The sequence below is a fragment of the Bubalus bubalis genome, chromosome 14 (assembly GCF_019923935.1).
Source record: "Bubalus bubalis isolate 160015118507 breed Murrah chromosome 14, NDDB_SH_1, whole genome shotgun sequence".
NCBI classification, from domain to species: Eukaryota; Metazoa; Chordata; class Mammalia; order Artiodactyla; family Bovidae; genus Bubalus; species Bubalus bubalis.
Genome location: NC_059170.1, coordinates 22,235,512 through 22,260,095, shown reverse-complemented (window position 1 = coordinate 22,260,095; position 24,584 = coordinate 22,235,512). Strand labels below are relative to the sequence as shown.

Here is a 24,584-nt window from a genome sequence, read left to right as displayed (position 1 = left end):
TCCGAAGATCACATGAGTGAACCTACACAGGAGCCCTTGGAACAAGGGTCAACACACGTGGCGAGTACTGTATAGCTGCTAGTATTTTTGCTTCCTAGAAAAGTCAGGCTGTCAGCTAGGAAGGAGAGGAATGGAATAGGGGAGGCCAGGTCAGAAGAGGAGGACAGACTGAATAAAAGGCAGCAAGCTGGGGAAGGGGCTCCAGCTCTGGTGTTTGCTAGCCTTCGACTGACAACCCCGACACTTCCTCACCTAAGAAAACATCATTCATTTTGAATAGTAATCTGTTCACATAATTTTAGGTTCAAATAAAAAAGTAGAAGATTATGCAGTGACATCTTTCTCCCACCTCTGGCTCCCAGTTTCTTAGCCTGTCAAAGAAAACTTCATGCTTGTAAAGGGAAATTGTATATATTAGATATATTGCTGCTGCTGCTAAGTGGCTTCAGTTGTGTCCAACTCTGTGCGACCCCAGAGACGGCAGCCCACCAGGCTCCCCCGTCCCTGGGATTCTCCAGGCAAGAACACTGGAGTGGGTTGCCATTTCCTTCTCCAATGCATGAAAGTAAAAAGTGAACGTGAAGTCGCTCAGTCGTGTCCGACTCTTCACGACCCCATGGACTTCAGCCTACCAGGCTCCTCCATCCATGGGATTTTCCAGGCAAGAGTACTGGAGTGGGGTGCCATTGCCTTCTCTGATTAGATATGTTATGCTCACTATTATAAATTTTACCCCCTTTTGCACAAATGATAGCACCCTCTACATGCTGTTCTGCATGTTGCTTTTCGTCCCCCCATTTTGTAGGTTGCTTCTTGTCAGTTCACTCACAGCTTCTTCCATCTTTTTTACAGCTACACAATTTCCTACTGTTCAGATGTTCTGTATTCTCAAGCCATTTCCCCCTTCCCTGTCTCAATGGAGGGCAAGAGTTGCTTCCTCTATTGGATCATTGGAGGACCTGGGCCCTGCAGTGGGGTTGGAATGACTGGATGGGTCACCACAGTCAGGACCTGAACCCAGTCCTGAATCCACTCCAGAACTATTTCCAACGCACTCAGCTTGGGGCTAGTACTCAAGGTGGCCTGCAGAGAAGCTCTGGGCACAACGCCTGGGTGATGGAAGGCCCTTTGGATCATACCTCTCCCCATCCCATCTCTGCTTGAACACCTTGGGCTGGAGTGGTCCCTGGGTCACCACTGTGGAGGAGGATCCTTGGAAAAGATTCTCCACCAGCCAGCTCCCCCACTCTCCAGTGGGCCATTGGAAAGCCCTGTATCAGCTCAGGGGAGCAAAAACACTGACCATCTCTCACAGCTGTTTGGAACAGCATCCATCTCCCCAAGAGCCCAGGAAAAAGACATTTCAAAAGAAACGGCTTTCAGGCCCATAGGCAAATTGAGCAAGCGCCCCCGAGACCTTTGCTTAATCAAAGATGCTCCACGCTGGTCTGGAGGCCAGGTGCAAGGCTTGTGGACACAGAGCTGGGTGCTGGGGTCAGGGTTACTATGCCTGGGCCTGTGTGGTTCCAACCAGGCTCCGGGGAACCCCAAGAGATGTTGGCAGAGCCAGAGCCTGGCCTGAGCATAGTCTTGCCCTTCAGCCCTGTCTGAGAGCTCCCTCATCTACCTTGTCCCAAGTCAGAGATACCAGGCAAAGTCTGGGAGAAGGCTGCTCCCCCGGGGCCCCAGGTGCCCCCTCCTGCTTTCTCTTCCTGCTTGTTCCAACACCACTCTCCCCTCGGTCGGTCCACGGGAAGAATGCTGTGTCCTCTGAATGGGGGCCAAGAGTGACAGGTGGTGGCAGTCAGAGTTGCATGGCCCCTGGTGTAAGAGATCCTCTCCCCCGTCCCCGCCTCCTCTGCCTGCACCCCTGCCTCCGCCTCTGCCCACCAGGCGCCGGCCTTACAACTGCCCAGGACGGCTCCCGGGCAGCCGCTGTGAGACAGACGGACACCAGGTCGCCCCTCTCCACTCCAGGTGCCTCTGTCCCCTCCGCCGGCTAGCCCCCGCCTCCTCTCAGCCAGACAGGAGGAGGCATCCAGCAGCCCGACACACCTTTCTCTTCTTTCTGCAGCTGGAAAGACTTGAGTTAGACAAGCAGAAGCACACGCCTCCCTACCTCATGGCGACGGAAAACGGAGCAGTGGAGCTGGAAATCCCAAGCTCATCAACAGGTGCCAAGCGGGGGCCAGAGGTGGAGGGAGGAGCTTGGGAAGGGGTGTTTGAATCCAGAGCTGGGCTGGTGCTCTGGATTTGAAGTGGGAGTTCTGTGCCCAAGGCTTCTTTGTGTGGCACGTGGAGGACCCAAAAATCAGAATTATCTCTGGATAGGGTAGGACTGGGTCAAGGGCCCACGGGAAGCCTTCCCCAGAGAGACCGGGAAAATGTGAAGTTCCCGTGGATGAGGTCTGAACACTCAGAGCAAGTGTTGGGGGGTGGGCTCAAGGCCCACCAGGGGCCCAGAGCCCTGCACCCAGGGCCTCTGAGGCCCGGACAGCTCATATTGGGAGCCCACGGAATGGCCCCAGAAGTTCAGCGGGACAAGTGCTTGTAAACTGTGGCCTGGGTAGGAACCTGGGCCCAGAACCGGTCCCTGGCCAGCCTGGCTGGGGAAGGAAGGGTAGGAGGGTGGATCCTGACTGGTGTTTCACCTTCTTTGCAGACATGGCACCAAAGGGTGCAGCAGGCGAAGGACCCCCAGCTGCAGAGAAAGACCCTGGGCCCCCAGATCCACAGAAGGATCCTGGGCCCCCAGATCCAGAGAAGGATGCCAGTCCCCCAAACCCAGAGAAAGAACTTGAGTCCCCAGACCCAAAGAAAGAACCTGATCCCAACTCGACGAAAGATACTGAAGCCCCGGCCCCAGAGAAAGGGGACGGGGCCTCGGCCCAACCCTCAGCCAGCAGCCAGGGCCCTGAGGGAGAAGGAGGCCTGCAGGGAGAGCCTGCGGAGGGCTCAGCTGGGCAGCCGGCAGCCCTGCCCCAGGAGACAGCGACAGCCGAGGCCAGCGTCAAAAAGCCCGAGGCTGAGCAGGGGACCCCGGGCAGCCAGGACCCTGGAGAAGCCAAGGAGCAAAAGAAGGTAGCAGAGGGCCAAGCACCGAGCAAGAAGGGCTCACCCGCCTTTATGCACAGCCCCAGCTGCCCCGCCGCCATCTCGAGGTGAACGGCTCCTGCCTGGGAGTGGGGAGGGGTCTGCGTTACTGTCTGTCTCGGGCAATGTCACTACATGCAGTGCAGCTCCCTCTGTCCTAGGCATTGGCCTGACCGCCTGGTCTTCCTGCAGAGATCAGAACTCTGTGATAGTTCACAGAAGCCTGGAGTGTCAGGCAGCAGAGGACCTCAAAGACCCCTTCTCCAGGCATCTGGAGTCCAGAGCCCCCCTAACCCCATGGACTTGGATCTCACCAAGGGCAGGACTGAGATGTCAGGAGGAAAAGAAAACTCATCTTCTTAATACAGTTATTGGTATAATCTGAAAATATGACTAATAATCAGGCTGATAGATCATTACTAATACTCTTGAAGTGAAAAGTGAAGTGAAAGTGAAAGTCACTCAGTTGTGTCTGACTCTGCAGCCCCATGGACTATACCACCCATGGAATTCCCCAGGCCAGAACACTGGAGTGGGTAGCCTTTGCCTTCTCCATGGGACCTTTCCAACCCAGGGATTGAACCCTGGTCTCCTGCATTGCAGACAGATTCTTTACCACCTGAGCCACAAGGGAAGCCCAAGAATACTGGAGTGGGTAGCCTTTCCCTTCTCCATGGGACCTTCCCAACCCAGGAATTGAACCGGGGTGTCCTGTACTGCAGACGGATTCTTTACCAACTGAGCTATCAGGGAAGCCCACTATACTCTTAGAGCTGTAATACAGCACCAGTCTCAAGGTGCAATTCGTTAGCTTTACCTGAATGCCAATGATATAAGTGAGGTTATTAATGATATATTTATTGTAAACCACAATAATAACACTTACCATACCAGTTTGAACTACGTGGTAATATAAATAAGTATCATTAATACGTTATCAATTGTATCACCAAAATTTTATGAATCAAGAGCTACATAACCTCCCTAATTGTCACTACCTAATGATTAACCAAATCAGCAATCCTATTAACAGTTGTTAATGATCTCTTAGTGCATTGATACTCAAAATAGCAACACAGACATGGGAATTCTCTGGTGGTCCAGTGGTTAGGGCTCTGCACTTCCACTGCAGGGGGCATGGGTTGGTCGTTGGTCGGGGAACTAAGATCCTGTATGTCCCATGGCATAGCTGGGAAGAAACAACCACCACCACCACAGACATTTACGGTGTTATTAACATCCCCGGATTTTATATGAAGTGAATTTGGATTCACCATCCCACGTGTTTGGGTGGGGGCAAGGCTGTATCATCTCTAGATTGCAGACTAAGTTTTGGGAGGCCTGCCGGGGTAGGGGGAGCTGTGGCTGCTGAGGGTGTCACCCATCTGTGTTCTCACGTTTCAGCCTTGAGAAGCCACTGGCCGAGAAGCCCCTAGATGAGACATTAGAGCTCATCTTTGAAGGGGTGCCTGTGACCCCTGGCCCCACAGAAACTGAGCCAGCCAAGGTAGCAGAAGGAGAGAAGAACCTCCCGGGAGGCAGCCAGAAGGAAGGAGAAGAGAAGGCTGCAGGCCATGCTGGCCAGGCCGGGATGCAAGGGGACACCTCAAGGGGGATCGAATTCCAGGCCGTTCCCTCGGAGAGATCGGAGGTGGGGCAGGCCCTCAGTCCCACAGCCAAGGAGGAGGACTGCTTCCAGATTTTGGGTAGGCCGGGGCTGCCCTGGAGCCCAGGGAGGAGGGAAGGGGCTCTCCGTGTCTCCCCCATCTCCTCACTTAGAGCACTAAACCCTTCTGAGCCACCTCACCCAGGGTGATACCTCAAAGTGTCATCCAACCCCAGGAAGTCTTCGTTCCTAGTCCCCTTCAAGAGACGGGGAAATGGGACTCAGGAAAGGGAGCACCCCAAATCCACAGCTAGAACAGGATATGAACCTGACTCCAGAGCTCTCTTGTTTACTTTCTTCTACATTGGCTAAAATGGAGTAAAAAAAAAAAAATCAGACATGTTGGAGCACCACCAGTTCTCTGGACGGTGGGGTTTGATGTTACTCTGTAAAAGGGCTCAAATGCCCTTTTTAACTGCATCCTGGATGGGTAGGGAGGGTCATGGGAGCCACAGAGGGTTGTGAACTGAGGAGCACAGGTGTGTGTGTGGAGGGGGGAGGGAGGCGGTGACCAAGGAAGCTGGGCACATGAGATGGGCAGGACCGGAGTGGCCTCAAGTGCTGATGGTTTATTCAGCGAGCAGAAGGGAGCCATTGAGCATGAGCAAGCTTGGCCAGTAGGTGAATAGGGAAAGGGCCCGGGCAAGGGTGCAGCAGGCCTGGGGGGTGGGGTGAGATGGGGTCAGGAGAGCCCAGAGTGTCCTGACAACCCCCCTCCTCCAGGCCGAGGTGGCCTGGGAGACCTGCCAGTCTGCCTGGTGAGCGGCATAGTGCCACCCAGACAGGGTGGGAGGGCCTGGCGGCTGGGCGGCAGCCAGGAGCCCTGCCTCCTCCCCTTAGCAGCGGCACAGACCTCCAGGGCCCACTCAGCCCAGCAATCACATCCTCGAGGGACGGACCTGAACAACCTCCAAGGGCCGTCTGATTTATCACCAGCCGGCTTCCCCTGCGGCCTCTTGCTATTTATAAAGAGGTTTCCATTCCGGGTGACTCAGCCTGTCGGCGTCCAGGGCCTGCTGTTCCCCGTATTGTCACTAGGTGGCAGCAAGTCTCTACCAAATAGCTCCATCCCCGGCTCCTCCCCGCCCACCCCTGCTCCTGGGCCAGGGCCGGGGGATACCCATTCCACAGGTGGTGAGAGCTTGTGGTGTTATTAGAGGGGATGGTAGGCAGGTCCTATCCTCGACTCCTTCAGACACAGTAACGCCTATCTGGCATGGCGCTCCACCATTATAGTTGAAAGTGAAAGTAGCTCAGTCCTGCCAAACCCAACTCTTTTCAACCCCGTGGACCGTAGCCCATCAGGCTCCTCAGTCCATGGAATTCTCCAGGCCAGACTACTGGAGTGCGTTGCCATTCCCTTCTCCAAGGGATCTTTCCGACCCAGAGATTGAACCCTGGTCTCCTGCATTGCAGACAGATTCTTTGAGCCACCAGGGAGCTCACAGTTGCGAACCCCCCACCCCCACCCCCGCCCCGCTCCGCCCTTTTTTTAAATGGAAATGAAAAACTTGGGGATGGAGTCCTCATACCTTATAATGTGGGAGGGTCTGAGGAGTCCAATCAGCCATCCCCACTGTTGTGCCTGGAGAAGCTGAGCCCCACTCTGACAGAGGCAGAGGCCTTCCAAGGAGGGTGAGTGTTGGTTGCATAGCTGACATTGGAAACTGGGCCCCGAGCCCCTAGCCCCTAGCCCCTATCCTGGAGCCAACTGTCTCCCAGGTATCACTTGGTGAACGCCCCTGGATGGGGCCCAGGCCAGGCAGGAGGGCATGGTGCCAGGATGAGTCCTTAGCAGCCCCAGCACTGACCGAAATGGCTCTGCTCTGCTCCACAGATGACTGCCCACCGCCCCCAGCCCCCTTCCCCCACCGCATTGTGGAGCTGAGGCCCGGGAACATCAACAGTCAATTCAGTCTGAACTCCAAGGAGGCGCTGGGCGGGTGAGAACTGGGGCCCCGAGCCCCTGGCCCACGGGCGGGAGAGCGTGAAGTCCCCAGGCCTTACATCTGCCCCATGGGAGGCCCAGACATTCCAATCAGACGTGAGCCGCATGGTCACGATTGCTTCCATGTGGTCTCATGTGTCTGTGTGCAGGCTGTCACATGGCTGGTGTGTCAGTCACTCACACAAACACACCATTGGTCAATAGGTGTTTCCCATAGGAAGCACCTAATACTGTCTTGTCTGTCTCAGTTTGGAGTACCACACTGACCCCTTCAAGATGATCCTCTGTTTTGTTAGAAGTCCTGAAGTTCCCTCCCCCGGGGCCTGGTGCCCTTGCCTGCCTGTGAGGTGCCCATCAGGGGCTGTCCTTTGATGACCCTACCCTTCCTGAGCCTGTGGTTTGTGCATGTCAGCCGTGGTCTCTGCAGTAGAGCTCACGTTTGGGGAGGGTACTGGAGCTGGCTGGGATTTCCCCATCTCACAGGGAACAGAGCACAGGCCCTCCACATTTGGCCTTTGCAACTCCCTTACTCTCAGCCTCTTCTCTCTCCAGCGGCAAGTTTGGAGCGGTCTGTACCTGCACAGAGAAGGCCACAGGCCTCAAGCTGGCAGCCAAGGTCATCAAGAAACAGACACCCAAAGACAAGGTAGTGCAGTCTGGCTGTGGGGAAGGGGAGGGGATCCTTGGAGCGGGTGCCTCTCACCTCCCACCACCCACACGTCTGCACCAGGGGCCGGGGGTGAGAAGCTTGGTGCTCCAAAGACATCACACAGATCAACAGATAGACAGGCGGACAGTCCTGCCATAGGGGCCTGATTCCCCTGACCATAAACTTCACCCCACAGTTGGTGAATTTATCTTGGGGACTTCCCCTTCAAGCCCTCTGGTTCAGGTCAGTAAGGGCTGATGCGCACAGGCTCTGGGCCAGATGCTGTGCTGTGCACTGGACGTCCCCGAGGGAAGTCAGGTGGTCCCTGCCCCCCAAGAACAGCAAGGGAAACAGGCTTCAACACCAGCCCGGGCCTGGTTCAGAGCAGTGTTCGTTCAAGGAGTGAATGAATGAATGAAGCATAGACTCATATGGAGTAAGGGAGTTGGGTATGTGAGGAGGTGATGGCAACCTAGCAGCCTGGCATGGTGAAAGCTATATAACTCAGGAAAGCTCAGGCGGAAGGGTGGGGAGAGGAGTTCTCACAGTGGAGTCTCCCAACTCACCCGCAGGTCAGCAAAGGGTCTCCTGAATGAAGGCTTTGAAGAAGGAGGAGCTGTTTTCCAATGGGAAAGGCAGGGGAGAGATTTTCAGACAGAGGGGACTGTGGATAGAAAGGCCTGAGGATCAGAAACGGCAGGTGGGAACCCTTGAGTCAAGATCAAGACCAGGGGAGCAGAGACAGCACATGCAGAGGCCTGGAGCCCAGAAGGAGCAGGAGAAGCAGCTCCGGAGGAGTGCTGGGAAGTCAGAAAGATTTTCTTCGTGACTCTTTCTCTGTTGCTTCCACTTAATGGGGCTTGGGTCCCAGGCCTCTATCATGGACCTGGCTCAGCGGAGATGCTCAAATGTGATGTGTAAATTAATTGGAGTCAGCTATTGATTGGTTAATATTGGGTACTTTTTCTGTGCTGTGCACTGTGCCAGGTGCTAGGGAAATGGCATCGAACAAGTCCTAACATGCTAGAGAGGGGGAACAGACAACTAAAACCAAACCGAAACATAAAAAGTGTGGTGTCCGGAGCCGAGACAGTGTTAAGAAGACAAGTAAAGCCAGGAAGGAACAGGGTGTGTGGAGCTGCTCAGATAGGATCAGGTGACCTTAGGTTTCTCTGAGGAAGTGGCGTGGAAGGTGAGATATTCCAAGGAATGGAATAATGGAAAATGGAACAGTTCAGGCAGTGATCCAGTGCTCTGGGGGAACAGATCTAGGGAGAGACCTGATCTGTAGCATTTGCCAGTTTCCTTGGTGTAAATATTCCTACTGTGGTTGATTTCAAGCTACGGATGTGACCACTGGCTGGCAGACTTTCTGAAAGTGACAAATAATGGCAGCTGAAACTAGGAAGGCAGTGATGGGGGAGCTGAGAAATGATTGGATTTGTAATCTACTTTGGAGGTGGAGTCAAAGGATTTACTGATTGGTTGGATGAGGGGGTGTGAGGAAGCAAGAAGAAGAGAGAAACCCTGGAAAGCTCCTAACTTTCTGTACACTGGGGTTAAAAATGACGGCCTTTTGCTGATGGACATGCTGCGGGCAACTCAACTGTGGGGAAAGGGTAGTATCAAGGGTTTAATTTTGGACATGAGAGATTTGAGATGCCTATTAGGCATCCAAGGGGGAGGGACTGGTGTCTGGAGTTCAAAGGAGCACTTGGGGGTGGAGATATGTATTTGGGAATCAGTCACATCTGGATGGAATTTCCAGTCATGGGACTTGAGAATGCCCTGGGAGACAGTGTAGAGCAGGGAGGGCTGAGCGGGAAGGATGGGGCCCAGGATTCAGCCAGCGGGAGGCAAAGAACCAGCAAAGCAAAGGAAAGATGTCCCAACAGAAATGACTGTGTGGTAAGGACACAGGCTGGAGGGTTGGGAGAGAGATGGGAGGTGAGGAGACCAGCGAGGAGGGGGAGGGCAGTGGTCCAGGCTAGGCCCACCCCGAAGAGGGTGGAGGGCAGGGAATCATGATGCTCAGATGGTAACCCTGATGCTCCTGGTCCCCAGGAAATGGTGTTGCTGGAGATTGAGGTTATGAACCAGCTGAACCACCGCAACCTGATCCAGCTTTATGCGGCCATCGAGACCCCGCATGAGATCGTCCTCTTCATGGAGTAGTGAGTGTCGGCAGCAGGGTGGGGGCCTGGGGCTGGGGGGGAGCAGAAGGCAGCAGGCCCAGAGGCAAGCCTGTAGAGGGGTCTGTGCACACAGCATCGAGGGTGGCGAGCTCTTCGAGAGGATTGTGGATGAGGACTACCAGCTGACTGAGGTGGACACCATGGTGTTTGTCAGGCAGATCTGCGATGGCATCCTCTTCATGCACAAGATGAGAGTTCTGCATCTGGACCTCAAGGTACTAGGGGTGGGCGGCCTCCTGGGAGGGGTCGGGGTGGCATCGGACCACCTGAGATCATTGCTGCAGCCAACCATCCCTCCATCCCCCATGACTCCTTCTCCTCCTCCATCCAGTCCTTCCAGCTGTAAGAGTCAAAACAGGGGGCACATCAGAGAGCAAGAAAGACTTGGTCCCAGCCCTCTCCTAGTCTGGAGTTGTTGTAGTACTTGTTGAAAGGGTCTCTTGCCGTTCTGTGAGCCCCACATATAACACTAGCTGATCAGTGTTGCAGGAGCACCTGCCTCTGTGTAGGCTCCTGATGGGCACTGCTAATGTTTGTTCACTTATCCCACAAACATGTGTTGAGGGCCCACTAGATGCCAGGCAGTGTTGGTGGTGGAGACCCACTGGTGAACAAAATAGATAAAAACGCCTGCCCTCGTGGAGCTTATGTTCTAAAAGGGGAATCAGGAAGACGCATCAGTAAGTATAGTGTTGGGCTTCCCTGGTGGCTCAGCGGTAAAGAATCTGCCTGCCAAGCAGGAGACCCGGGTTCAATCCCTGGGTTGGGAAGATCCCCTGGAGAAGGGAATGACAACCCACTCCAGTATTCTTGCCTGGAGAATCCCATGGACAGAGGAGCCTGGCGGGTTACAGGCCCTGGGGTCACAAAGACTGGGACACGACTTAGCGACTAAAACAAGAGCAAAGTGTAGTGCACGGGGCAGGCACTGACAAGAGTGTGTGCTGAGAGAACGTTTATGTTCTTCTTGCTCGATACCTTGCACATAGCAGGTGAGGGAAAGCAAACACTGGGTTGGCAAAAAAGTTTGGGTTTTTCCCTAAGATTTTATGAATCCCTCCAAGTCTGATCAGCTGGCCGTGGCCGTGGTGTGGAGTGGGCAGGGGCCCCATGAGTGCCAGGTAGCCCCATCTTTATGGCAGGCGTTAATGTTTGTGGGATCAATGGGAAGGCTAGTGGAGAAGATGAAATCTGAACACTGAGGCGGGTGAACGCCCGTCGGCAAAGTGGACAGTACTTTCATTCATTCATTTGGTAAATACATACTGAGCACCTGCTTCTGTGCCTCTGTGCACAGAGCACAGTGCTGGGCGTGGTTGTTGCCCTCTGGATGGTGAGGACATGACCCTATCCCCTGGAGCCTGAGAGGTCAGTGGTAGAATCAGACGTAATAACTCGATGAATAGATTGTTTTATTTTTTGTTAACATTTTTCTTGATTTTTATTTTTGACTCAACCTGCAGGGTCTTGGATCCCCCATCAGGGATCAAACCCATGCCCCCTGCAGTGGAAGCGCCGAGTCTTAACCATAGGACTGCCAGGGAAGTCGCTTAGATCAATTTAAACCACTAAAAGCATTATGAAAAAGTGCGTGAGTGTAACAGGGAGACATACAAGGTGGAACTGAAGAAGAAGGTAAAGGCCGGAGCATTCAAGGTCCGATACAGGAGATGCTGCCGGTGCTGTTGTGGACTAACCCCTCCGCTGTGCTTACTAGGGGTCAGAGGCACTCAAGCTGTGTCTAGAGTGTGCGACAGCCCTTTGGGTCAGGTGTGCTGTTATCATTGCCACTGACAAGTGAGGGAGCGAGGAGGGTAAGGGAATGGGTTTCAAAGGGGCCATTCTGACAGCAGGGAATTTAGGAGGTGGTCATAATAAGCCAGGAGAGATGATGGGGCTGGAACCCATAGCAGTGGGGGAGGAATGGGAAGTGGTCAGATGATGGACACATTCTGAAAATAGAGTCAGCCGGATTTCTGATGGTTTGGATGTGGGAGGGCAGAAGGAATGGAAAGAGTGCAGGTGCCTCCTGAGTTTCTGGGCAGAACTCAAGCCTGCATGATGGCAGTGGAAGCTGCCCTTCTCTGGTAAAAGCCATTTTCCTTGGGGTAGAGCAGGGTCCCTGATTAAAATGCAGTGTCCTGGGAAGAAGTTCAACTTAAATCTCTGTGTCCTAAATGTGATTTTTTTTTCAGGATAGCAATAAGTTTTTCATCAGTAAAGGGTTTCATGGTTGAGTAGGCTAGGTGAACCGCAGCCTGAAGCCCCTTCCCGGGGTCCCAGCTGCAGGGCTTTTCAGGAAGTCCCCTGTCCTCGTCCTCCAAAAGGAGATCTGGATCTGTCTGGTTTCCCCTGCCAATTGTGTCCATGGAGCCTTTATTTTTTTAATAATTTTTTTTTCTCTTTTTTAAAATTTTCTTTTGGCTGTGCTGGGTCTTCATCGCTGTGTTTGGGCTTTCTCTAGTTGCGGTGATCAGGGGTCACTGTCTAGTTACGGTGTGAGGGCTTCTCATTGCGGTGGCTTCTCTTGTTGTGGAACCAGGCTCTAGGTGCATGGGTTTTAGTAGTTGTGGCTCATGGGCTCCAGAACATGGGCTCATTAATTGAGACACATAGGCTCAGTTGCTCCAAGGCATGTGGGATCTTCCAGGACTAGAGGTCCTTGCATTGCAAGGACCACTGGACCACCAGGGAAGCCCTCCTTGGGGCCTTTGCATCCTCCCCGTGTTTCAGTGGAGCACCGTTGGGCTGTTGAAGTCACTAGAATCCTGCTCTGAGTGCAGCAGTGTGAAAGGACCTTCAGAAAGCCTCCTGTTTGGGGCCTCAGATCAGATACCACAAAGCCCAGATGAAGAACAGAACCCTGTTCTTCAGAACCCAGCTGGGTCAGGAGGTGGAGGCCCTGGGGGAACTGGAAGACTCCTGCCCATCTCAGTGGTCAGCACCAAGTCCCTCCAAGCCGTGTGTGGCCATATGGCCAGGGCTTCCAGTGTTTCAGGGGGTGCTGAAAATCAGGGTTCTTGTGCAAAACCTGCCTTTTAGCCATCATTAACGACTTACAACGTTTCTGCCCCACAACCTCGGATGAGTCCTGTGTCCTTGTGTTACACGAGGAGGAGATGGAGGCCCAGCGCAGGAGGGGTTAGCCCTTCAGTGACCTCACATGCTCACCTGTGCTTGGGGTGCCGGATTCCAGGAGTCTTGGCTGAGCACCTACTGGGTGCTTTGTTAGACGCTGAGGGTGGGGAGCAGGGACGCCTAGAGAAGAGCCCCTCTCAGGCCTCCAGATCCCTCTCTGTGTCTGGAACAGGTAGATCTGAGGGTCTCTGATGGGGGGCTATCCACTCTGGCAGCCTGGGCCTCTGGTCCAGGGAGCCTGGGACTTGGATGGACTGGGATGGGGAGGGAGGGTGAGCTGGGTCAGAGGTCAGTCCAGGCCACCCCCTTCTCCTCAGCCAGAGAACATCCTTTGCGTCAACACCACGGGCCATTTGGTGAAGATCATTGACTTCGGCCTGGCACGGAGGTACCACCTTGGGTGGGCAGGGTGGGTGGGACCAAGGGAAGGTGGGAAGGTGTCTGGGAATGGGCTGGGAGTTGTGCTCTGAGCTCTTGGCCTGACCTCTAGGTATAACCCCAACGAGAAGCTGAAGGTGAATTTTGGGACCCCAGAGTTCCTATCCCCTGAGGTGGTGAATTACGACCAAATCTCCGATAAGACAGACATGTGGAGCCTGGGGGTCATCACCTATATGCTGTGAGTGTTGATGGGTTTGGGGCATATGGGTGGGCAGCTGAGGCCAAGATCACTTCCACCTCCCCACTCCCTCAGTTGAGGTTTACTGGGCATTGGGGGTGCACTCATCATTCCTCTTCTTCACGGTAACCCTGGGAAGCTGGAATGATTATGGCCATTTTACAGATGAGAAGAGTGAGGCTCAGAGAGGGGAAGTGACTTGCCCAAGGTCACCCACCCAGATTCAAACCCAGGTCTGTCCCACTTGAGCAGCTGGGGGTCTTTTCAGCTCACGGTGCTGCTTCTCAGGATCTGTTGCATCCCCGACCCAATCTTACCTCCCTGCCTCCTACCATCGCCTCCTTCCAGCCTGAGTGGTCTCTCCCCCTTCCTGGGAGACGATGACACAGAGACCCTGAACAACGTTCTATCAAGCAACTGGTACTTTGACGAGGAAACCTTTGAGGCCGTGTCAGACGAGGCCAAAGACTTCGTCTCCAACCTCATCGTCAAGAACCAGCGGTGAGGCTCACCCCCCAGGACATGAACCCCATGTGTGCAAAGTCCAGTGCATGTGTTGTGCCTGGTGGGAACTGGGCTGGGAGGCCGGCTCCCAGGCCTGCCGCCTCCTCTCACCACGCCACCCCCTCTCCACAGGGCCCGGATGAGTGCTGCCCAGTGCCTCGCCCACCCCTGGCTCAACAACCTGGCAGAGAAGGCCAAGCGCTGTAACCGCCGCCTCAAGTCCCAGATCTTGCTTAAGAAGTACCTCATGAAGAGGCGCTGGAAGGTACCGCTGGACTGAGGCGGGGAGGAGAGAGGGATACGGGGTGGGAAGGGCACTGGCCCCACTAGCCCCGTCTTGGCCGGTTCGGTCTGGAAAACAGAACTGGCTTTTCTCTCTTTGTCCTGGACTGGCTCCTGCCCTGGGTGGTGGCCCTCCACTCACCCCCTCCACCCTGGGGAGGGGCATCCTTTTATGGCCTGGGCTCAGGAAAAGGTCTCTGATCCCCATGTCAGGCTTCTTCCCGTCATTTCATAAATACTTCTTGACCATCTACCAGCTCTGGGCATTGGGGACACAGCAATGGATTTCAGTCTTCGTGAACTAACTTTTGTTAGAGGATGGGGAGTTATTAAAAGGAATTAAGGAAGGGCTCTGTTGGCTCAGACGAAGAATCTGCCTGCAATGCAGACGACCCAGGTTCGATCCCTGAAGATCCCCTGGAGAAGGGAATGGCAACCCACTCCAGTAATCTTGCCTGGAGAATTCCATGGACAGAGGAGCCTGGTGGGCTACAGTCCTTGGGGTCACAAAGAGTCGGACATGACTGAGCGACTAACACTTACACTTATTAGGAAAAAATAAGAATGGTCAGAAAAAAAAAAAAGAATGGTCAGGAGTGCTGGGGAGAGGCTGTGCTTCTACATAGGGTGGCCAGGGAGGGCACACTTAGAAGGAGCCTGTGAACAAAAACCTGAGGAGATGAGGGCTGAGTCAGGCTGGTATGGAGGGGGAGTGGCCCCAGGCAGTGGGAACAGCGGGCGTAAAGGCCCTGAGGCAGGAGCACGGTTGTGGAGTGTGAGGTACAGGTAGGAGGCCAGTTCCTCTGAGTGGAATAAGCAAGCGGCAGGAGAGGTGTCCGAGAGGATGGGGAGGCAGGGCGTGGAGAGACTCAGCCACGGTGAGGGGCTTTTTCTTGGAATGAAATAGGAACCAGGGGACTGCTTCCCAGGTGGGTAGCGCTAATGGGAAAGAACCTGCCGGCCAACGCAGGAGACATAAGAGATGCGGGTTCGATCCCTGGGTCGGGAAGATCCCCTGGAGGAGGGCATGGAAACCCACTCCAGTATTCTTGCTTGGAGAATTCCACGGACAGAGGAGCCTGGCGGGCTACAGCCCCTGGGGTCACACAAAGTCGGACACGACTGAGCGACTTAGCATGCACACACAGACCGCCATGAGGGGAGCGGTACTCAGGTTTGCTGACGGGTCTGTTGAGTGAGGCAGGGCGTCCTGGAGGCTGTGGTGTCACGGCGCCTCCTGTGGCCATTTTGTGCACTGCAGCCTCCCTGGCCAGGGGCCCTCCTGGGACGAAGGGGATCTTGGGAGACTCGCAGCCTGTCCTACAGCTTTCCCCCTGCCCCGCTGCTGACCGGGACCCCTCTCCCTCATCCCTCAGAAAAACTTCATTGCTGTCAGCGCTGCCAACCGCTTCAAGAAGATCAGCAGCTCGGGGGCACTCATGGCTCTGGGGGTCTGAGCCCGGGGGAGCAGCTGAGGCCTGGATGCAGCCGTGCAGTGGCCAGGGCTGAGGCCACACAGCCCAGAAGGCCGGAGCAGACGGGCCAGATCGCCGGGCCAGGCTGGCCAGGATGAGGCTGCGCCAGGCTGGGAGGCTCGGGGCTCCCACGCCCCCGCGCGGTGACTGCTTCCCCGACGTGAGCCGCCTCAGGTGTGGCCTGACTCCATCCTGCTAGCGCCTCCCCAGACAGGGCTCTGGCCCCCAGCACAGCCCGGACGCCAGGGGCCCTGTTGTTCCCGCCTGGCTCCCCTTCTTGGAACTGCTGCTCTGGTGACCCCTGCTTGACCTCACCTGGGGCATCCCTGGCCTGGGCTTGTTCCTAGCTAGAGTGGGAGGGCTGGGGGTCCTGGCATGTGGGGCTTCTGCAGTTGTGGGTGGGAGGCCTCGGTGGGGGAGGATGGCAGACGGCCGGTTTCTAAGGCGCAGCTGCCCGGGGAGACAGAGCAGGCTTTGTGAAGGAGGGCCTCCGTGTCCCCACCCGCATGTCTCCCCACTCCCAACAGATAAGGCTTAGCACACACCATCTGGTGCAGGGCCCGGCCCCCGCCCACCTTCCTTGCGACCACCAACATACAGGAACTCTGTGTGAGAGAGAAGACGCCCAGCCCAGGCCTGGGTGGAGGGGGAGGGGAGAGGCCTGGGGGATAGGGGAGACCACCCCCAAGCTTGCCTGAAGGCCAAGCCAGCCTAACCCAGCCACTCCGGCCCCCATTCCAGGGGTCACCCACGGCCTCAGAGGATGGTGTCAGCAGGCCCAGAGGAGTGGGAAGGCTGTCGGGCAGCCCCCAACCTGCTCTCAGCTTGTGCCATGTAAATAAATGTACAGGTTGGAAGTGGCCCCCTCCCTCTATGTGTGTGCATCTGGGTGAAGTCACAGCTGGCCACCGTTCATGGAGCACTGCCGTGGGCCAGTCACTTCAGCAGCGCTACGAGTATGGTGTGATGCTTACTGATGCAGCCTCAGGAGCCAGACTACCCAGTGCTTGATCTGGGCAAGGGGCTGCCCGCTTGGTACCTTAGTGTGCTCATCTGTGAGAGGCCACAGCACCAGCCAACATTTATACGGGACTACTATGTGTCTGGGCTTCCCAGGTAGCTCAGCTGGTAAAGAATCCACCTGCAACGCAGGAGACCCCAGTTCAATTCCTGGGTCAGGAAGATCCCCTGGAGAAAGAATAGGCTACCCCTCCAGTATTCTTGGGCTTCCCTGGTGGCTCAGACAGCAAAGAATCGACGTGTAATGCGGGAGACCTGGATTCGATCCCTGGGTCAGGAAGATCCCCTGGAGGAGGGCATGGCAACCCACTCCAATATTCTTGCCTGGAGAATCCCCATGGACAGAGGAGCCTGGTGGGCTACAGTCCGTGGGGTCACAAAGAGTCGGATGTGGCTAAGCACAGCACAGCACTGTGTGCCTGGCTCTATTTAAGGGCTTGTATGTCTGTTAACTCATTTATAAGGTTACAAGGTATATATTATTCATATTATACAGAGGGGGGATACTGAGGCTTAGAGAGAAGAAGGAACTTGAAGGCTTTTCAACAAGTCAGAAGCTGGGGCTTGAAATGGACTATTCCACCTCCCACACCCTCCCACCTGCCCACTGTGGCAAGGCTCTGCCCACAAGTCCTCCCTGCTTCTCGCCAGAACAAGGTATAGGCAGATCGCAGAGTCTCCAAGTGGAGCCAGAAGTTCGGGCCTGCAGCGATGGGCGTTCCCTGGGAGGCCTAGGGAGCGAGCTGTTCTCCAGGCTCATCCACGGGCGTCAGCCCTGCTCATCCCAAGCCTCTGCTGGAGGGAGCAGCCTAGACGGCAAGAGAGCTTAATGCTAATAGGGTACAGCCTTTCTGGCTGTGAGGACAATTGAGTAAATTGAGGCCTAAGCGGGGCTTCAGCAGGAATGGCAATAACAGCAGCTCCTATGCACTGAGCTCCGAGAGGGGCACGGCCCAGACCCAGCTCTGTGTGTTCCGTGACTCTGGTCCCAGCGACCCCGCATGGTGGGCAGCTGTATTACGTTCATTTCTCTTGATGGAGCAGCCAAGCCTCAGGGAGGCGATGCCACTTGCTCAGGGTCACACGGCTAGCCCATGGCAGAGCCAGGGTTTGTACCCAGACAGTCTGGGACCAGAGCCCCCACTCTGAACCACTGCACTATCTGCCTCTGCGAAATCTTGGATGGAGACCTTGACCGCTCAGCCTTCCAGCCCCTGCTTCCATGAACACTGGCCAGGAGGGCAAGGCCAGGTCCTCACCAGACCCTGCCCTGTTCCAGCAGATGGGTGCGGAGTTCCCCTGCCACAGGTGCCACGTGGGACAGGATCGGGGGGCTCTGGGCTCTGGGCTCTGAGCCTGCTGGGCTTGCACTCAGGGCTCGGGGAGGGGGGGCGGCGCCTGGGGGAGCCTGGCTTAGGCTCTTGGTGGGAGATGTGTAATGGGCAGGGACCCTAGGGCCTTGGATCCCTTGCCTGCCTGTCTGCCCGCCACCTGCTAGCTGGGCCAGGCCTGTGGTTTCCTCCGCATTCTCTCAGCCGTGCTGGCCCCCACCCAGGCTGAGCCTCGGCCACACAGCATGATGATGAGGAATGAGTCACCGCCATAGTGGAGGGGTAAGGAAATGAGGTCCAGCCAGCACCGAGATCCAGGGCTGGGATCCAGCTGGGGAAACCAAGGCCAAAATAGCAGGCTGCTCAGCAGGGACAGGAGAAGCTGGGACTAGAACCCAGGACCCCAACTTCCAGCCCAGGCCTCATCTCCCCCTCTATGAAACAAAGGACAAAGGACAAAGTTTCGGAGGACAGCTTCAGCACCACTGTCCTCTGCCACCCCAAGGGCCATGGTGACAATCGAGAGATGGGACGGGGGGCTCAGTCACCATATTTCACAGGTGAGGAAACAGGTTCAGAGAAACTGATCTGCCTGAGGCCACACAGCGAATGAACGTGTCCGGATAAGGAAGCCCACCCAGAGCCGTGGAACATGGCTGGTCACTGCCTCTCCTGTCTCTATTCCCTCCAGGGAGCACGCCTTACAAAGCTCTTTTTGATTCATCGGGTGCCTCTTTTGGGTTTCCCCTGGTCCCTGGAGGTAAAGGATATGGACTCGACAATATGGAAACAATGAAGGGGGGCGGTTCAGAGAGCTTTTGCTCCTCCAGGGCCATGGAGCACACTCAGGAGAAGGCTGGGGTGGCAGTCCTTGGTGTGGGACTGAACCTCTGCCCGTCTGAGGCTGGGATCCAGCCCCGTGGCCTTCACTAGTGCTCCCATCCCCAGCAGCCTCAGAGCTGCCCTAATGGAGGGAGTGGAGCCAGAGCCAGGCCCAGAGCTCGGGGCTGGGGCTGGGGTTCTGCAAGTCCCGGGCAGCAGACCCTGCCCCTTGCTTGGCGTGCCCTGCCCACCCCACTGCCTGTGTTGTGGGCTCCCCCTGCACAGTGCCCATCATGATGCTAATGCTATAATCTTCTCTGCAAGGAGCTCTGTTGCCCCATGGGGCCAGAGCCACCAGTTGCTCCTGCACACCATCGTAGGCAAACCCCTGCCCCTACCGTGGACTCTGAAGGGTTAACACCCTCAACAGGACAGCTCCTCCCGACTGGTCCCAGCTCTTTGGTCCCAGAGAGCGGAGCAGAGAGCAGCGTTCTCCAAGACTATTTCCTGCCTCTGGGCCTTGGCCAGGCCCACAGTGACCACCCCCATGGGTCTGAGGCCACATCTGGTTTGGATTACTCCAGGGCTGGTGACGCTGCCTTTTCCTGTCGGCATCCAGTGGCCTTGAATTCCACCAGCCACCTTGGACCCAGCAGGGCAGCTGTGGGAAAAGATTCAGCCAGTGACAGGGCCGCCCCGAGGGTGTGGAGCAGCCAGGGCTGTCCTAAGGGATGTGCCCACCTGGACCAAGCATCCATTTGTGCAGCTGCCCCCGCACCTGTTCCTTCCTTCACTCTAATGGGTGTTATTTACTGAGCACCAGGCACTGTACCAAGTGATTCCCACTTGTGCAGTCACTTCATCCCACGCCGTGAGTGTGTATTCACTTTATCCCATCCTGTGAGTGTGTATTTCAGCAGTTCAGGGATGAGGAAACTGAGGCACAAGGAGCTGACGGACAAGTGCATGGATTCCCAGCCAGTACGTAGTAGGGTGAGGATGCAAAGCAGGTGGCCTGACTTCAGACACATCCTATCACTTCACTGCAATTTCTTGAGACCCTTTTCTGGGCCTGGCCTTAAACCAGAGCCTGGAGAAGAATTAGTCATGGCCTTGGTCTTTGGGGAGTTCACAGTCTCTGGAACCCCTGGGGTGGGAGGTTGGGGATTGTAGTGAAGCTAGAAGGGCGTGGAAGAAGACACTTGCTTCCATTCTCTCCTCTCCAGTGGGAGTGACAGCCAAGCTGAGAGCAAACACAGAGCAGGCCTTTTCCAGACAGAGTGAGGCGGGTTGTTCCGGGCAGCTCCAAAGACTTGGAACTGAGAACAAGCTAGTCTCGAAGCATCCCAGGGGGCTTTTGCAGACGAGGAAGCAAGAAATAAGTCTGGAGAAGTTAGCAGGAGCCTCAAATGCCAGGCTGAACCCCAGCCATAGGGAACCATGGAAGGGTTTCAAATGAAAGAGGGACATGATCAGATCTGTGATTTAGAAGGATCGCTGCAGTCCGGGACATCACTGAGTGGGAGAGAGAGACTGGAGGCAGGGAGAGGCCAGAGGGAGGTTGGGGCATGACTGCTTGAGGGGGCTGTAAGGACTGTGGGGACAAGAAGAGGGAACTGCAGACAGGCAGAATGGGGTTCACGTGGACCTGTGCACCCTCTCTCAGCCTCAGTTTCCTGTCTGTAAAATGGGATGATAGTACCTGCCTCCCAGGGTCAAAGCAAAAGTGACCTGAGATGTACAGATCAAGCCCCTGGCCAGGCTGCTGAGGTGATGTGTGTTCCACAATGCTTTCCAGTCCCTACTCTGTTCCAGACACTATTCCAGGTGTAGAGGACAAGCAACCAATAGACAAAAACTCCTGGCCTCATGGAACTTCCTTCTTGGGAAACAGACACTGGGCAGCAATAACAAACTTAAAATGAGTTGGTGAGGTGGATGGGGGACGTGGTGGTCAGGGAGTGAGTCCTGTGGGTGTTCGTGGAAGACTGGTCCAGGCAGAAGGACGAGCAAGTGCAAAGCCTGTTTGGAGTGAGGGTGGGAGAGAGTGCAAGAGGAACCAAAGCCAGATCATACAGGCCTTTGAGAGCTTGGCCTCTGGCTCTGACCAGGAGCCCCTGGAGGATTCTCTGAGATTTAATCCACGGCAAATGGATTTATCCCCTCAGCACACCTTTACTGAGGGCCTGTTACATGCCAGTCAGTGGGTTGGAGAAGTGGATAAAGTGGATAAGGCAGACCCAACCCCTGGCCCCAGAGGCTTATGACACTAAGGCAGGGATGTAAGAAAAAGTGAATACACACAGAGATGCATAATTCCACATTACAATAGACGCCAGGTGGAGGAAACACATGGGATGCAGAGATGGGGGAAAAAAAAATCTAGAGACATCCATTCAAATCAAGCGGTGAGGGGAGCCTTCTCCCAGGAAGTGATATTCAACTTGGGCTCTGGATGCTAAGAAGTCAGCCACAGGGAGTGAGCTCTTCAGGCGGAGGGAACAGCGAGTGCAAAGGCTTAGAGGAGTCAGCTGCCTTAACTCACTCGGGAGAGTCAGCCTCCTCTTGGTCTCCCAGAGAGATCAGGGCACCCTGAGGACTGTGGTCTGGAGGAGGCAGCCTTTCCGGGGGTCAAAGGCAGGGTTCTGGCTTTGGGAACTTTGACTGTGGGACTAAATGAGCCTCTGGTCTGTTTTTAGCCCAGAACCACTTCCTTTAGCCCCACCAGCTACCTCCCTGAGTCACCACCCAGTTACCAGCAGGGCGGGAACGGGGGATTAGGCACCTCAGGATCTGGACCTTCAGGGACAGTTTTGCCAGTGAAAGGGGCGGAGAGGCCTGGGCCGAGGGTACAAGGCCCTCCGGCGGGCCCTTTCGTGTTCTGCTAGTTGACGGACCGTGTAATGTGAGTTTCAGGTGTCCAGTTTCATTCATGTTGACTGAATTGTACACATATTGTGCAAGATGAGATTTTCCCATATACCAGTCCTTGAGCATTGAAATCTTGCTCCATTTTACAGATGAAGAAACTAGTACTCAGAGAGCTGACTCTACTTGTTCAAGGTCACACAGCAAGGAAGTGAAGACGCCAAGAATTGAATCCAAAGCTTCATCTCATAACAATCTCTCCTTTCGCTACACCTCCCCCCACCACCTCCACAGTAGCTAGAGCCTCCCCTGGGGGGTAAACCAGGTTAAGAAGACAAGCCCCAGAACCCACGTATTTATTTTGCTTAAACACATACATTGCTGTTTCCATGGGCCAGACCCTGTTCAAAGCACTTTGCAAATATTAAATCATGTAATCCTAGCAAGAATCCCATGGAGGTTGGCACTGTTAGTAAATCCACATTTTTCAGATGAGGGAAACCCAGAGAGGGGAAGCAACTTGCTCAAGATCACACAGCTGGGAAGGGAAAACTGGGACCTGAAGCCAGACAGCTGGGGTCCAGAGCCCTTGCTCTTAGCTGCCATACCTACTGCCTCTGGCAGCCTGGCCTCTTAGGAGTGATGGGAGGGGATGTCTTGGCTGGGGCTTGGATTCCTGGGTTTCTACACTCCCAGTAGGCGGACGTGCCAGGCTAGCCGACACAGCCTCCCCCGTCCTCCTCATCACTGTGGTGGCCCCAGAGGGCCCGTGCTCTAAGGGAGAGGGTCTCCCCACCCTGGCCCAGGCGCTGTCTGGGGTGTGGGAAGGAGCCTGGAACTCTGGGCAGTGGAATGCTGTAAACCAGGGAAGGAAGCGGGTGGGCGGAGAGGCGAGGGGAGATAAGATGTGGAGGGTGGAGAAGCAGCTGAGGAAGGCCCAGCCCTGTGGGTGGGGGCAGCCTCCCTGGAGGCAGAGAGAGCAGAGACCAAAGGACCAGCAGGTGAAGAACTTCCTGACAGCCCTTCAGAGCTGCCAAACTTGGGTGGGAAGAGGCCAGCTCTGAAGGCACCCCACGTGATACGCACTGCCTGGTGTGGAGGGGATTCAGAAATGGGGCGGGAAACGCCCTTTCAGCTCTGATAGTCCAAGAATCTGAGTCTGGAATATTCTGAAGTACCACTGGTTCTACCGTTTTAGATTTGATTTAGCCTGACTCTACAAGGCCACTCAGCACCCTTTTGCACTCTGACCTGCTGAGGAGAAGGAGTGGAGGTTGGGAGCCCCTCCTGGAGACAGACCAGCCTCCAGTGTGGAGAATCAGAAGGAGAGGCTCCTGTCCTGCTAAGAGCTATACAGTTAAGGCAGCAGAGGGGTACTCCTGCCCTGCTGTGTGGCCCTGGGCACATCACTTACCTTCTCTGGCCTTGGTCTCTCCATCTGTGCTGAGGTTCTTTCTCTGGGTCGGCCCAGCTTAGGCATTCCAAGTCTCTGCCGAGCACGGTCCTTCCCGTCAGGTGGGGGTGGCTAGGCAGGAGCCGGAGGGTGTCTGTTGGTCACGGAAAGTATGTGAGGGCAGGAGGCCCAGTGGGTGGGGTCCCCGGGCTGGGCAGCAGGCAGGCAGAGGGTAACGTGAGACCATGGTGTCTGGTCTTCCTGGTCCAGCGCCTCTGGGAGGGGATCCCTTCCAGTTTGTCCCCCAAGTCAGCTCCACCCTGGGATTTGGGTTCAAAGAGTCAGGCTGTGCCTTCCTGACTGCAACCCCCTCACCGGGCAAAAGGAATGAAATCAGGGCCCAGAGAGATGGGCACCGGTCCAGGCTCACATGGCAAGTCCAAGGCAGGCTCTGAGCCCAGGGTCCTGCTTAGGCACTGGGGCTGAGGGGCCCATCTTCACTTCTGGACTCTTTGAGGGGACCTGAGAGGGACATGGAGGGGGCTTGCCTAGCTCTGGGTGTGGCTGACCCCTTTGCCTGTTCCCCTACCACAAATTGGGGGCAGGGGGTGCAGTTTCTTCTCCCCAAGCCCCCACCCCAGTTAGATGCTAAACCTCCTCCAGGGGTGGGTGGAGCAGGATGCCGAGGCTTGGGCTCTCCTCCCATTGGGCCGGCCTCCCCATCCTCCTACTAGCTCCAGGACACAGGCTGGGAAGGGACTGGGGTCACCAGGTCTCCACAGGAATGCACCACAGGGAACAGCGCCCGGCAGCGGCGTCTTTCTCTGATCCAGCTGAGATAGGACCCCCGCGCCCTGAATCTATCCCTGTCTCTGAGCATCTCTCTGTCTCCTCTCTCTCACACACACACCCTGAGTCATACTGACCCACACAGGCACACCCCGCGGTGTGAACCTCTCCTCGCCCTGCCCTGCACTCGTGGGCTCCATCCTGTCCCCTTTGGGCCACAAGGCCGCCCGAATGGGACGGGACGTCCCCCTACTGCTCCATGGGTTCCAGGCTGGGGCCCAGCACACACGGTGGGGAGGGTCCTCATACTGGCCAGGCATTTTTCCACCCCCTTCTGGCCCCACGGAGCCCCCCACCCTGCAGGTCCCCCCTCCACCCCAGCTCTGGAGTCTGTGGGAACCAGACAGCTGGGGCCGTCCAGCCGGGCTCGCTTCCTCCCAGGCCTCAGGGGACTGGCTGAGGGAGGAGGGAGCCGCAGAGACTGAAGCCAGCGTGGCCGCCTGCCCAAGAGGGGGGTTTCTGGAGGGAACTGGGCTGCCTGCCTGATGAAGGGGTCTCTAGCCTCCTGGGTATCATTTTGTGGGACCCAAGAGCCTCCAGCAAAGAATCCTTGGCTCCTGTCTTCTCTCCCTACACCCATGATCCAGACAGGGGACTGAGGTCCCAGAAGAAAGGCATCTGCTTCAGCAAGCCTGGTGTTGGAGGGTGTGGGAACAGTGAGGTTTCAGGTCCCTAAGTCTGTTCCTCTGATGGGGGACATGAATATACCCACTTCTCCTGCTTCCACCCAAG

The 24,584-nt window shown here is 55.8% G+C and overlaps 1 protein-coding gene, 1 long non-coding RNA gene and 1 other non-coding gene across 4 annotated transcripts; 2 read left to right on the top strand and 1 right to left on the bottom strand.

Annotated features, from left to right (window-relative positions):
- Positions 1–1,848: 1,848 nt before the first annotated feature.
- On the top strand, positions 1,849–16,430 carry MYLK2 (myosin light chain kinase 2). Of its 2 annotated transcripts, XM_044927750.2 has the most exons (13): positions 1,849–1,977; positions 2,075–2,174; positions 2,663–3,161; positions 4,498–4,799; positions 6,597–6,702; positions 7,260–7,353; positions 9,421–9,530; positions 9,625–9,766; positions 13,007–13,077; positions 13,180–13,308; positions 13,657–13,809; positions 13,945–14,077; positions 15,471–16,430. In XM_044927750.2, exons 2-13 carry the CDS (start codon positions 2,123–2,125, stop codon positions 15,549–15,551), a joined length of 1,872 nt encoding a protein of 623 aa, XP_044783685.2. In that variant the 5' UTR covers positions 1,849–1,977; positions 2,075–2,122; the 3' UTR covers positions 15,552–16,430. The 2 variants fall into 2 exon arrangements, with proteins under 2 accessions (XP_044783685.2, XP_006064493.3); XM_006064431.4 differs by having other exon boundaries at positions 1,892–2,174.
- LOC123329183 lies at positions 9,469–23,364 on the bottom strand. The gene is made up of 2 exons (XR_006544462.2): positions 23,025–23,364; positions 9,469–9,891 (listed from the first exon to the last, which is right to left on the bottom strand). It is a non-coding gene; the product is annotated as an uncharacterized LOC123329183 (long non-coding RNA).
- On the top strand, positions 10,251–10,321 carry TRNAG-GCC. Its single transcript has one exon. It is a non-coding gene; the product is annotated as a tRNA-Gly (tRNA).
- Positions 23,365–24,584: the final 1,220 nt, after the last annotated feature.